This window comes from Ranitomeya imitator, chromosome 4 (genome assembly GCF_032444005.1).
Source record: "Ranitomeya imitator isolate aRanImi1 chromosome 4, aRanImi1.pri, whole genome shotgun sequence".
NCBI lineage: Eukaryota > Metazoa > Chordata > Amphibia > Anura > Dendrobatidae > Ranitomeya > Ranitomeya imitator.
In genome coordinates, this window is record NC_091285.1 from 688563906 (window position 1) to 688577914 (window position 14009).

General features: G+C 51.9%; 1 protein-coding gene across 1 annotated transcript in view; it reads right to left on the reverse strand.

Annotated features, from left to right (window-relative positions):
- The window catches only part of DNAH2 (dynein axonemal heavy chain 2), a 108002-nt gene that overhangs the window by 50003 nt on the left and 43990 nt on the right, over positions 1 to 14009 (reverse strand). Inside the window, exons 12-24 of the mRNA XM_069767428.1 lie at positions 12693 to 12875; positions 11555 to 11769; positions 11337 to 11483; positions 11098 to 11254; positions 6380 to 6619; positions 6115 to 6303; positions 5875 to 6022; positions 5481 to 5673; positions 5188 to 5388; positions 4626 to 4782; positions 3112 to 3286; positions 2880 to 3043; positions 2646 to 2807 (exon numbers count right to left, since the gene is read on the reverse strand). Of these exons, the coding sequence (XP_069623529.1) occupies positions 2646 to 2807; positions 2880 to 3043; positions 3112 to 3286; positions 4626 to 4782; positions 5188 to 5388; positions 5481 to 5673; positions 5875 to 6022; positions 6115 to 6303; positions 6380 to 6619; positions 11098 to 11254; positions 11337 to 11483; positions 11555 to 11769; positions 12693 to 12875 (2331 nt within the window). The remainder of the gene's footprint in view (positions 1 to 2645; positions 2808 to 2879; positions 3044 to 3111; positions 3287 to 4625; positions 4783 to 5187; positions 5389 to 5480; positions 5674 to 5874; positions 6023 to 6114; positions 6304 to 6379; positions 6620 to 11097; positions 11255 to 11336; positions 11484 to 11554; positions 11770 to 12692; positions 12876 to 14009) is intronic.

Here is a 14009-nt window from a genome sequence, read left to right on the forward strand (position 1 = left end):
CTGAGAGACCACCCTGTAGGATTATCACCTTCAGCTTACAATGTCATGCACCCAGCCCGAGAGACCACCCTGGAGGACCCTCACCTTCAGCTTACAATGTCATGCACCCAGCCCGAGAGACCACCCTGGAGGACTCTCACCTTCAGCTTACAATGTCATGCACCCGGCTCAAGAGACCACCCTGGAGGACCCTCACCTTCAGCTTACAATGTCATACACCCGGCCCGAGAGATCACCCCAGAGGACCCTCACCTTCAGCTTACAATGTCATGCAACCGGCTCAAGAGACCACCCCAGAAAACCCTCACCTTCAGCTTACAATGTCATGCACCCAGCCCGAGAGACCACCCCAGAGGACCCTCACCTTCAGCTTACAATGTCATACACCTGGCCTGAGAGAACACCCTGTCGGATTATCACCTTCAGCTTACAATGTCATACACACGGCCCGAGAGACCACCCCGGAGGACCCTCACCTTCAGCTTACAATGTCATGCACCAGGCCCGAGAGACCACCCCAGAGGACCCTCACCTTCAGCTTACAATGTCATGCACCAGGCCCGAGAGACCACCCCAGAGGACCCTCACCTTCAGCTTACAATGTCATGCACCAGGCCCGAGAGACCACCCCGGAGGACCCTCACCTTCAGCTTACAATGTCATACACCCGGCCCGAGAGACCACCCCGGAGGACCCTCACCTTCAGCTTACAATGTCATGCACCAGGCCCGAGAGACCACCCCAGAGGACCCTCACCTTCAGCTTACAATGTCATGCACCAGGCCCGAGAGACCACCCCAGAGGACCCTCACCTTCAGCTTACAATGTCATGCACCAGGCCCGAGAGACCACCCCGGAGGACCCTCACCTTCAGCTTACAATGTCATACACCCGGCCCGAGAGACCACCCCAGAGGACCCTCACCTTCAGCTTACAATGTCATGCACCAGGCCTGAGAGACCACCCCGGAGGACCCTCACCTTCAGCTTACAATGTCATACACCCGGCCCGAGAGACCACCCCAGAGGACCCTCACCTTCAGCTTACAATGTCATGCACCAGGCCTGAGAGAACACCCCGGAGGACCCTCACCTTCAGCTTACAATGTCATACACCCGGCCCGAGAGACCACCCCGGAGGACCCTCACCTTCAGCTTACAATGTCATGCACCAGGCCCGAGAGACCACCCCAGAGGACCCTCACCTTCAGCTTACAATGTCATGCACCAGGCCTGAGAGACCACCCCGGAGGACCCTCACCTTCAGCTTACAATGTCATACACCCGGCCCGAGAGACCACCCCAGAGGACCCTCACCTTCAGCTTACAATGTCATGCACCAGGCCTGAGAGACCACCCCGGAGGACCCTCACCTTCAGCTTACAATGTCATACACCCGGCCCGAGAGACCACCCCAGAGGACCCTCACCTTCAGCTTACAATGTCATGCACCAGGCCTGAGAGACCACCTTGGAGGACCCTCACCTTCAGCTTACAATGTCATGCACCCAGCCCGAGAGACCACCCTGGAGGACAATCACCTTCAGCTTACAATGTCATACACCCGGCCCGAGAGACCACCCCAGAGGACCCTCACCTTCAGCTTACAATGTCATACACCCGGCTCAATAAACCACCCCAGAGGACCCTCACCTTCAGCTTACAATGTCATGCACCCAGCCCGAGACCACCCCAGAGGACCCTCACCTTCAGCTTACAATGTCATACACCTGGCCTGAGAGACCACCCCGGAGGACCCTCACCTTCAGCTTACAATGTCATACACCCAGACTGAGAGACCACCCTGGAGGACCCTCACCTTCAGCTTACAATGTCATACACCCGGCTCAATAAACCACCCAGGAGGACCCTCACCTTCAGCTTACAATGTCATGCACCCAGCCCGAGAGACCACCCCAGACGACCCTCACCTTCAGCTTATAATGTCATGCACCCGGCCTGAGAGACCACCCCGGAGGACCCTCACCATCAGCTTACAATGTCATACACCCGGACTGAGAGACCACCCGGGAGGACCCTCACTTTCAGCTTACAATGTCATGCACCCAGCCCGAGAGACCACCCGGAGGACCATCACCTTCAACTTACACTGTCATACACCCGGCCAGAGAGACCACCCTGGAAGACCCTCACCTTCAGCTTAGAATGTCATGCACCCGGCTCAAGAAACCACCCCAGAGGACCCTCACCATAAGCTTACAATGTCATACACCCGGACTGAGAGACTACCCGGGAGGACCATCACCTTCAACTTACAATGTCATACACCTGGCCCAAGAGACCACCCCAGAGGACCCTCACCTTCAGCTTACAATGTCATACGCCGAGTCTGAGAGACCACCCCGAAGGACCCTCACCTTCAGCTTACAATGTCATACACCCAGCCTGAGAGACCACCCCGGAGGACTCTCAGCTTACAATGTCATACACCCAGCCTGAGAGACCACCCCGGAGGACTCTCAGCTTACAATGTCATACACCCAGCCTGAGAGACCACGCCGGAGGACCCTCACCTTCAGCTTATAATGTCATACACTCGGCCCGAGAGATCACCCAGGAGGACCGTCACCTTCAGCTTACAATGTCATACACCTAGCCCGAGAAACCACCCCGTATCACCCTCACCTTCAGCTCTCGGCTGAGCTTGACGAGCCTCCTGTACAGACCCTGCGCCGTGTTCTCCATCACCTCGGTTTGCAGGGTGAGGAAGCGGCCACTCTTCCACTCGCCCCAGTTCTGTTCCCACTCTTTAGTGGCTTCCCACACCAGCTGCAACGCGTCCAGGTCCTGTAAGAAGGTGGCCGTGAGGACTGTGGTGGGACAGGACAGAACGCTGGGAGCTCCTCGCCCCCGACCCACCTTCTCCAGGGCTTGGATGTCTTTGGAGCTGGGCTGCTCGATCTTGAACATGCCGAGTCCGGTGCGCAGGCTGCTCTCCTCTTCCTTCAGGGCGTCCATCATGTTCCGGAAGGTGGAGATCAGCTCCAGCGCCGGATCACAGCCCACAGAACTGGAGAATGGACCTGGGAGGACAGGAGATGATGGGGGTTCTACTTCTATGAGATGAGATCAGGGTGGGAGCGCTCCTCACCTCCGTCAGCAAACTCCTCCAGGAGGGACCGGGACTTCTTCTTGAACTCGTCGGCTGTGTGGATGAGGCCGGTCTTGAACTTCTCTTTGGACTTCTTCAGCATGGCCTCACCATCTATGAGGCTCTGCTGGAAGGACAGCCATGCCTTGTTCAGGGAGTCCAATGTCTGCAGCACCTGCGCGAACCGGAAGCGTTTACTACAACATGCACTGACCATAGACACTCCAGAGCTGCATTCACCATTTTGCTGGCTTCCACTAGAGCTTCCTCCTGCGGGCTCATTGTGGGTGATGTAGTGCTCACACAGGGAGCTGTAATACATGTCCCATTCAGGGCCGTGTATGTGAGCACAGGATATCCACTTAGTAACCAGCAGAACTGTGAGCGCAGCTCTGGGTGTAGATTAAAGGGGTTTTCCACTGTCAAGAAAGTAGATCCCAAACGCTCTAAATAGAGCAGGTACACGTCCTGTGGGGTCCAGCACCGATTCGGGCATGGGCTCATCACCACTGCTCAGGTCTCAGTGATTTGGCTGCAGAGCTGACGTCACTGCACAGCCGTTGAAATCAGTGACTGGCTGCAGCGGTAAAGAGCGTTACAGGGACTGGAGCAGTGTCGAATAACTGGTGCTGGACACCGTGAAGAACGAGTTTATTATGCTAGGTATAGCAGAGCGTTTAGGGTCCACTTACTGTATCTGGAAGTGGAAAGCCCCTTTAAGGGTTTTTTAGTTTAGGACATTTCCATTGGCAAGTAGATGGTGTCCCCCCACTGGGACCCCCAGTGACCAGCTGTCATCCCCTGGGCCACCTGGCAGCAAGTGTTTGACTTCCCTGCGGTGCCTCCAGAGGGGAAATTAGGCATTACATGAGCTCTGTGTAATGCAGGATAGGAAGGTCCTCCAGAGCGAGAGCTGCTCCTTGAGGCAACGATGAGGACTCTGGAGAGGACCCCACTATTCATGCTCTAATAGGGTGTATGAAAAGGGAGTTTTCTAAACGTGACTACGCCTTTAAACCCTTCCCGCCCCATGACATGCTTTTACCTGCTGGCTGGTGGGACCTGCCTGTAATGGCAGTGACTGGAGCCAGCTCTGATCTCTGCTGCTTATCCAGGTCATCTATGAGCCGCAGTGCCTAGAACGCCCCTTTAAAGGGACACTGTCACCTGAATTTGGAGGGAACAATCTTCAGCCATGGAGGCGGGGTTTTTGGGTGTTTGATTCACCCTTTCCTTACCCGCTGGCTGCATGCTGGCTGCAATATTGGATTGAAGTTCATTCTTTGTCCTCCGTAGTACACGCCTGCACAAGGCAATCTTGCCTTGCCCAGGCATGTACTATGAAGGACAGAGAATGAACTTCAATCCAATATTGCAGCCAGCATGCAGCCAGCGGGTAAGGAAAGGGTGAATCAAAAACCCGAAAACCCCGCCTCCATGGCTGAAGATTGTTCCCTCCAAATTCAGGTGACAGTGTCCCTTTAAGGTTGCACGTGTGGCTGACAGATACTCACAGATTCCTCCACCACCACCTCGTATTTCTTAAGGATTTCAAACTGGTCGTGGATGGGCAGGATCTGCCCCTCGGTCCTGGAGAGCTCGCCCTGAAGGGTGTCGTATAGGGCGAGGCTCTGGGACAGCTCCTCCAGCGTCTGCGGGGGCTTCACCACCCTGGCGGGAGAAAGGAGAACAGCAAATTAGGGGTACAAAGGAGCCAGCCACCATCTCAGACATCCGCTGCACTGGCACACTGTAACAGAAGCGTGTCACAGAAAAAAATAGGCACATAACTTCTCTAGTCGTATCCAGAGCTGCATTTACAATTCTGCTGGCTCTGGTGTCAGGAGCAGGTGCTGGTGCATTGCATTGTGGGAGGCTGCTATCAGCTTGCAGCTTTCACGCTAACTGGAGTCTTAATTAGGTGAGGATGGAAGCTAGATGAGCAGAACTGTAAGTGCAGCTCTGGATGTGACTGGATCTTATGAGATGACCTAGATACATCATGATTTCTCTAGTCCCATCCAGAGCTGCAATGAGAATTCTGCTTTCACACTGCATTGTTGGAGGAGAGCTGACCTTTCCCCATTGTTGCTCAGGTAGGCGTGCAGCTCCATCAGCTTCTCGGTGGCCATGTGCCTGAGGAGGCCGGTGAACTTGTTCTGCCACTCGTTGCAGTGCTGCACCAGGGCGAACTTCAGCTGGGAGCAGTCCAGCAGCACAAACTGGATGTTTTGCACCGTCTCCTGCTTCTGCACGTTGTTCGCCAGCTCGGTGTATCTGCAGACGAGGGGACGGTACCCAAGAGAGAGAAAGATCCCGAGTCAGCTGAGGAACACGCTGTGGAACAGGAGGAGGACAACTACTCTCACCGGGCAATGTCGGCATCAAATGCAGACACCATGGGGTTAAGTTTCTGGTACCGACGTATCAACGTGTCCTTCTGGGGCTCCCAAATCATTCGGAAGGAGTCCCAGGTCTTCAGGTAAGCCTGGAGGAGAGAAGCGTTGGCGGCCATGCCTGCGCTGATCTGAGCCTGGATCTTCTTGATCTCCTCATCCCGTTCTAGGAGACAAAGGTGCGGACACAGGTCAGGGTCCGGAGTCAGGGTCTGGGGTACCTCTGGGGTCCTACACTCTGGATCATCCCAAATTGTGGGACGGGACCCCTCACAACTATCTTACCACAACGTTAAAGAATAGGGAACATGAGCGCAGTGTCTGCCCAAACAGGAGTGAACGAGACCTTGTCAGCGAGCGCCATTACCCAGGACGGAGTGTATGGGGTCCCGCTGGGACATCCTCTTGGTCAGTATGTCTGGTAGTCTCCTGAACCTGGACACCGTGGTGAAGATCTCCGAGCTGACGCTGCTGATGATGTTGGCAAGCTGCAGCAGGGTGGGAGAGAACTCTACCTGCAACAGCGAGGAGGGGACAGTGAGATAATACCCCCAACCTGGGACTCCTCAGGAGCTATGAAACTACAACCCCCAGATGGGGGCTTTACCTCTGCCGTGGACCCAGGCACGTCATTCTGTAGTACGACCATGACACGGAAGAGGGGGCTCTGCGTAGTTTTGGCATCGCCATTGATGGCTTTCGACAGCTCCTGCAGAGACCACTTGATGTTCAGCCTGAAGGCCTCTTCGATCAGACGATCCATCTTCTCAGTGTAGTTCACCCAGTGCTGCTGGACCTGCCGGGCGACAAACACATCACCATGGTATACCGGGCACAGGAAGCGCGCATCTACAGGTGGCACACGCCCGTACCTCATGGCCGTCTGCTCTGAAGACCTCGTAGGTGGCCCTCATAAGGCTGTAGATGTCCTCGTGAAGGCTCTGCAGGCGGCCATGAATAATCCTCCGGTGTTCCTCCTGCATCTCCTGAAACTCCAGGTCTCGGAAGACGTGCTTCCCGTCAATGTGGAGCAGCAGCGTCTCGCTTATCACCTGGGCGCAGCGGGAAATGCTCAGGTTGGAGGCCTTGTAGTTGTCAACAATTTGTTGTATCTGGAGGAGAAGAACTCATTATTAGTGATGAGCGAGCGTGCTCGGATAAGGTGTTATTGGAGAATGCTCGTGTCCTGATTGAGCATTTAAGGTGTGCTTAAAAAAATGCTCGAGTCACTGCAGCTGCATGTCTCTCTGCTGTTAGAAAGTCTGTTAGGCAATAGCTGCATGTGTTGCGACTGTCAAACAGCTCAAAACATACAGACTCGAGCACGCCGAAAATACTCGATTAGGACACAAGCGTGCTCCAGTAACACCTTATCCGAGCACGCTCACTCACCTCTACTCGTCATATAAAATTAGAGGTCAGTAATACCTACTACCACCCTCACCATTCAGGTGTGCTCTCCTCTAATTGCTCTCTTATACTAGGCGTGCTCTCCTCTGACCTCTGTTATATTAGGTGTGATCTCCTCTGACTGCTCTTCTACAAGGTGTGCTCTCCTCTGACTGCTCTCTTATACTAGGCGTGCGCTCCTCTGACCGCTGTTATATTAGGTGTGATCTCCTCTGACTGCTCTTCTACAAGGTGTGCTCTCTTCTGACTGCTCTCTTATACTAGGTGTTCTCTCCTCTGACTGCTCTTCTACTAGGTGTGCTCTCTTCTGACTGCTCTCTTATACTAGGTGTTCTCTCCTCTGACTGCTCTTCTACTAGGTGTGATCTCCTCTGACTGCTCTCTTATACTAGGTGTGCTCTCTTCTGACTGCTCTCTTACACTAGGTGTGATCTCCTCTGACTGCTCTCTTATACTAGATGTGCTCTCTTCTGACTGCTCTCTTATACTAGGTGTTCTCTCCTCTGACTGCTCTTCTACTAGGTGTGCTCTCCACTGACTGCTCTTATACTAGGTGTGCTCTCTTCTGACTGCTCTCTTATACTAGGTGTGCTCTCTTCTGACTGCTTTCTTATACTAGGTGTGCTCTCTTCTGACTGCTCTCTTATACTAGGTGTGCTCTCTTCTGACTGCTCTCTTATACTAGGTGTGCTCTCTTCTGACTGCTCTCTTATACTAGGTGTTCTCTCCTCTGACTGCTCTTCTACTAGGTGTGCTCTCCTCCGACTTTTATCTTATACTAGATGTGCTCTCCTCTGACTGCTCTCTTCAACTAGGTGTGCTCTCCTCTGACTGCTCTTCTACTAGGTGTGCTCTCTTCTGGCTGCTCTTTTATACTAAGTGTGCTCCTCTGCTCTCTTATGCTAGGTGTTCTCTCCTCTGACTGCTCTTCTACTAGGTGTGCTCTCTTCTGAATGCTCTCTTATACTAGGTGTTCTCTCCTCTGACTGCTCTTCTACTAGGTGTGCTCTCCACTGACTTTTATCTTATACTAGATGTGCTCTCCTCTGACTGCTCTTATACTAAGTGTGCTCTCTTCTGACTGCTCTCTTATACTAGGTGTGCTCTCTTCTGACTGCTCTCTTATACTAGGTGTGCTCTCTTCTGACTGCTCTCTTATACTAGGTGTGCTCTCTTCTGACTGCTCTCTTCTACTAGGTGTGCTCTCCTGTGACTTTTATCTTATACTAGATGTGCTCTCCTCTGACTGCTCTCTTCAACTAGGTGTGCTCTCCTCTGACTGCTCTTCTACTAGGTGTGCTCTCTTCTGGCTCCTCTTTTATACTAAGTGTGCTCCTCTGCTCTCTTATGCTAGGCGTGCTCTCCTCTGACTGCCCTCTTATACTAGGTGTGGTCTCCTCTGACTGCTCTTATACTAGGTGTGTTCTCCTCTGACTGCTCTCTTACACTAGGTGTGCTCTCCTCTGACTGCTCTCTTATACTAGGTGTGCTCTTCCCTGACTGCACTCTTATTCTGGGTGTGCTGTGCTCTCCTCTGACTGCTATCTAATACTAAGTGTGCTCTCCTTTGATCACTCTTTTATACTGGGTGTGTTCTCTGACCACTCTCAAACTAGGTGTGCTCTCCTTTGACAGCTCTTTTATACTGTGTGTGCTCTCCTCTGACTCCTCTCTTACACTAGGTGTGGTCTCCTCTGAATGCTCTCTGACACTAGGTGTGCTCTCCTCTGACTGCTCTCTTATACTAGGTGTGCTCTCATCTGACTGCTCTCTTATACTAGGTGTGCTCTCATCTGACTGCTCTCTTATTCTAGGTGTGCTCTCATCTGACTGCTCTCTTACACTAGGTGTGCTCTCTTCTACTAGGTGTGCTCTCCTCTGACTGCCCTCTTATACTAGGTGTGCTCTGCTCTGACCGCTCTCTTACACTAGGTGTGGTCTCCTCTGACTGCTCTTATACTAGGTGTGCTCTCCTCTGACTGCTCTTATACTAGGTGTGCTCTCCTCTGACTGCTCTCTTACACTAGGTGTGCTCTCCTCTGACTGCTCTCTTATACTAGGTGTGCTCTTCCCTGACTGCACTCTTATTCTGGGTGTGCTGTGCTCTCCTCTGACTGCTATCTAATACTAAGTGTGCTCTCCTTTGATCACTCTTTTATACTGGGTGTGTTCTCTGACCACTCTCAAACTAGGTGTGCTCTCCTTTGACAGCTCTTTTATACTGTGTGTGCTCTCCTCTGACTCCTCTCTTACACTAGGTGTGGTCTCCTCTGAATGCTCTCTGACACTAGGTGTGCTCTCCTCTGACTGCTCTCTTATACTAGGTGTGCTCTCATCTGACTGCTCTCTTATACTAGGTGTGCTCTCATCTGACTGCTCTCTTATTCTAGGTGTGCTCTCATCTGACTGCTCTCTTACACTAGGTGTGCTCTCTTCTACTAGGTGTGCTCTCCTCTGACTGCCCTCTTATACTGGGTGTGCTGTGCTCTCCTCTGACTGCTATCTAATACTAGGTGTGCTCTCATTTGACCGCTCACTGGGCGTGCTCTCCTCTGACTGCTCTATTATACTAGGTGTGCTCTCCTCTGACTGCTCTCTGACATTAGGTGTGCTCTCCTCTGACTGCTCTCTTATACTAGGTGTGCTCTCCTCTAACTGCTCTCTTATACTAGGTGTGCTCTCCTCTGACTGCTCTCTTATACTAGGTGTGCTCTCCTTTGACAGCTCTTTTATACTGTGTGTGCTCTCCTCTGACTCCTCTCTTACACTAGATGTGCGCGCCTCTGACTGCTATCTTATACTAGGTTTGCTCTCCTCTGACTTATCTTATACTAGGTGTGCTCTCCTCTGACTACTCTCTTCTACTAGGTGTGCTCTCTTCTGGCTGCTCTTTTATACTAAGTGTGCTCCTCTGCTCTCTTATACTAGGTGTGCTCTGCTCTGACTGCTCTCTTATACTTGGTGTGGTCTCCTCTGACTGCTCTATTATACTTGGTGTGCTCTCCACTGACTGCTCTCTTACGCTAGGTGTGCTCCTCTGACTGCTCTCTTATCCTAAGTGTGCTCTCCTCTGACTGCTCTCTTACACTAGGTGTGCTCTCCTCTGACTGCTCTCTTACACTAGGTGTGCTCTCCACTGACTGCTCTCTTATACTAGGTGTTCTCTTCTCTGACTACTCTCTTATACTTGGTGTGCTCCTCTGACTGCTCCTTTATACTAAGTGTGCTCCTCTGCTCTCTTATACTAGGTGTGCTATCCTCTGACTGCTCTCTTATACTAAGTGTGCTCTCCTCTGACTGCTCTCTTACATTAGGTGTGCTCTCCTCTGACTGCTCTCTTACACTAGGTGTGCTCTCCACTGACTGCTCTCTTACCCTAGGTGTGCTCTCTTCTGACTGCTCTCTTATACTAGGTGTTCTCTCCTCTGACTACTCTGTTACACCAGTTGCACTCTCTTATGACTGCTCTTGTATACTAGGTGTTCTCTCCTCTGACTGCTCTCTTATACTTGGTGTGCTCCTCTGACTGCTCCTTTATACTAAGTGTGCTCCTCTGCTCTCTTATACTAGGTGTGCTATCCTCTGACTGCTCTCTCATACTAAGTGTGCTCTCTGACTGCTCTCTTACATTAGGTGTGCTCTCCTCTGACTGCTCTCTTAAACTAGGTGTGCTCTCCACTGACTGCTCTCTTACCCTAGGTGTGCTCTCTTCTGACTGCTCTCTTATACTAGGTGTTCTCTCCTCTGACTACTCTGTTACACCAGTTGCACTCTCTTATGACTGCTCTTGTATACTAGGTGTTCTCTCCTCTGACTGCTCTCTTATACTTGGTGTGCTCCTCTGACTGCTCCTTTATACTAAGTGTGTTCCTCTGCTCTCTTATGCTAGATTTTCTTTCCTTGGGACACTTTCTAAGGCCGGTGTCACACTTGCAACTGCAATGCAAGAAACTCACGCGAGTCTCTCGACTCAATACCTGGCACTGCCGCCGGCGGTTCGGACCGGAGTGTTCAGCTGCATAGAAATACATGAAGCCGCCCGAGTGCTGGCGGCAGTGCCAGGTATTGAGGCGAGAGACTTGCACGAATTTCTCGCATTGCAGTTGCAAGTGTGACACCGGCCTAGTAAGTAAATGCTCCTTCACCTTCTGTCTTTCATGGACCTCGGTCACTCTCTCACCTTGCTGGCATGCAGCAGGCAATCATTGATGAAGGCGCTCGATGCTCCTTTCGAAGACCAATGTAACTTGCTCAGACCAGGTTGGATCTTTTTGTCCAAAAAGCGGATTCTCTCTCTGAACAGCCCCCGTTCCTCTGGAGAAAGCGCTGCTATAATCCTGAAGAAGATTCGGACAGTGATTGTGGATGAGTTGAGAAGGACTGTGTGCTTGTACCGGACAGAGCCGGGCAGTATCCTACCTGTTATAGGCCCGCACCACCAGCAGGACATTCTCACGCAGGTTCCTGAGGTCCTCCTTCCTCTGATATATGTCCAGCACATAGTGTGGCACCTCGAATAAAAGCCGCTCCCAGTAATGAATCTCCACAAACATCTTCAGCAGGTTCCTGTCCGTCATACATCAAAGATTAGAGGACGTCGCCGAATACACGGCTCCCCAAAACATCCGGTCACTTACTTATCAAAGTTGACATCCAACATGCCAACCTTCTCCTGACTGCGGACCATGAGAGGGATATCCAGCCGCTTCGCTGCTTGCTTATCGGCCAACTGGGACCATTCAGTGAAGATCTTCCTCACCAGTTCGTCCAGCTTCTGTGCCAGCTGCTGGTACTCCTGAATGCTCTCATCTCCCACCCCAATTCGGGGCATAAAGTAAGCATTGGCCAGGCTCTATGACGAGAAGAACTAGGAGTAATATCTTACCAACGTCTCCATCTTCTGCACCGCTCCCTTATATACCAGTTCTAATACGTATGCCTTTAACGTCTGAGAACCCACAACGTGTGCACGCCATTGTTATCAGAAATAGCGCCACTCCCAACCCGTGGTGTTTTTGAGAATTTCAACATGGCCACTTATTTCTATCAGACACTATAGTCTGAAGGTCCCTTTAAGAAACCGTCCACGACTCCCTGCCAAACCTTCAGCCGCCCAAATCTTCCTTCCTTCTCCCCCTCGTATGCTAATGATGTCTTCACTCCCTCTCCTTCCTTTGTTTTGCCTCCCTGTCCCATCTCTCTTTCTTCTTAAATCTTTTCTTTGCATGGATTTTCCGTCCCCGTTCTCCTCTCCGCAGGACCATCAGGAAGTAATAGAATGAAAGAGGAGGCGGCGGACCACCAGGAACGTGCGCAGCGTGTACTACAAGCGGACTACACAGAGAACACATCACAGGCTGCGGGCTCAGGAGAAAGCCGCTGTCACTGTCAATTCCCATTTACATGCAGCGTATGCTAATCCTACACGCCACCGCCGAGCGGGCGGGGGAGCCCAGTGGTGTTATTGAGACGTCTCCCGGCGCTGCACGCTTGTCATCTGACACAGCAGTGAGCTGACTACCTGCATCTATCAACACGCGTGACACGTTATCTGCGCACCATGTTGTATCGCCCATCAATGCCACCTCTGTGTCACCTCCTCGTCATCCTCAGCCTAGTGCAAGTTTTCAATGATTAACTCAATAAAATACATTGGGGGAGTATGTGACGTAGCAAGCCGAGAGAGCATGTGTGTCATACGTACCTTATTACCGGGGGCGGACTACAGGCACCAGCTGACTAAGATGATAGTAATGGATAAGGCTAGGCGCTCACCTCCATAGGCCGGTCGATTCTCCTCTTCAGGGCCCGCACCCAGTGAGCCTGGCCGGCGTAGCGGCACATGTGGGGGGCGACTGTCGGGACCTTCTGTCCGAGCTCCTTGTTCACCAGATCCAGCTCGTTCTTGAACAGCTCGTACACGTGGACCGTCTTCTTATCAAATGTACGTTTTATGGCCTGGAAGAAGGAGAGAAGCCGATATCATGTGGAGAAGATGGACGGCCATAGTGCTGGGGCTTCTCCACTATATGAAAGTGTTATGGGCCCAGAAATAACTTCATATCCCCTCGCTTGTCACATCGCAACCATCCATTATCTATATAAACTCTGACCCCACGCACATTATATACACACTGTGATGCCGCAATCACTAACGGGTTGGGGAACACTCGCTCAGCAACGGGATTAAGGCACATGGGCATGTTTTTCACATAAACAGTCTATTTGGTTTATTTACACGTCATAAACCACTTGAGGCCATGTTATATATCACAGGCTTAACACATACTCCACAGCACGTCATAGTATAAGGCTTTAAGACGCAGTCACTAAACACGCCGGACTGCTTTGTCCAGCTACAGTGGGTGGCCGCACGCCAAACAGTTCATTAATGTCCATGGAACACAACAAGCACCAATAAACGACATTAGCTTGAAGTCTCTAAACATGCTGGACCTTACTCCGTCCAGTTACCATGGTTCATTAACCTACCCCCTGTCAGTGCACACAGTTCCCTATACACTGGGTTACCTTCCAGGAGCTCCTGCTCCACACGCTGACTCCTGTCAGTACTCTCTCTCCCAGGGAAGCTGCCGAACTTGGATCACTGTCCCGAAAATGCCTTGCTCACCAGGCCACCTGACAGTGCAGATCCTCAGACGGGCGGTAGCTCCCCCAATGCAGTGCCGTCACAGACTCTGCATACATGGCCTCTCCATGCACTATTCAGGAAGTACTACTCCCAGGATCTTCCAACACAGGATGTGCTATTCAGGAAATCCTACTCCCAGGATCTTCCAACACATAGGCCTCCAAGTCCAAGGCCTCACCATGTGCTCTTCAGGAAGTCAGTGCCCACCTGGGACCTTCCAACACATAGACCTTCCAGGACCTTACACACTCTCTCCCATGTGCTTCCCAGGAATCTGGTCCACACACAGGACCTTCCAAGCAGAGGGAGACCATGTGACCACACCATGGTCACATAATATACTTGTAACCACTCCCATAGGTGGGAGGTGTGTGTGGTTAGTCAGACCTGCCCAGCTCTCCAACTAACCCTGTAAGCCTCCCTTTAAAGCTACACAAACA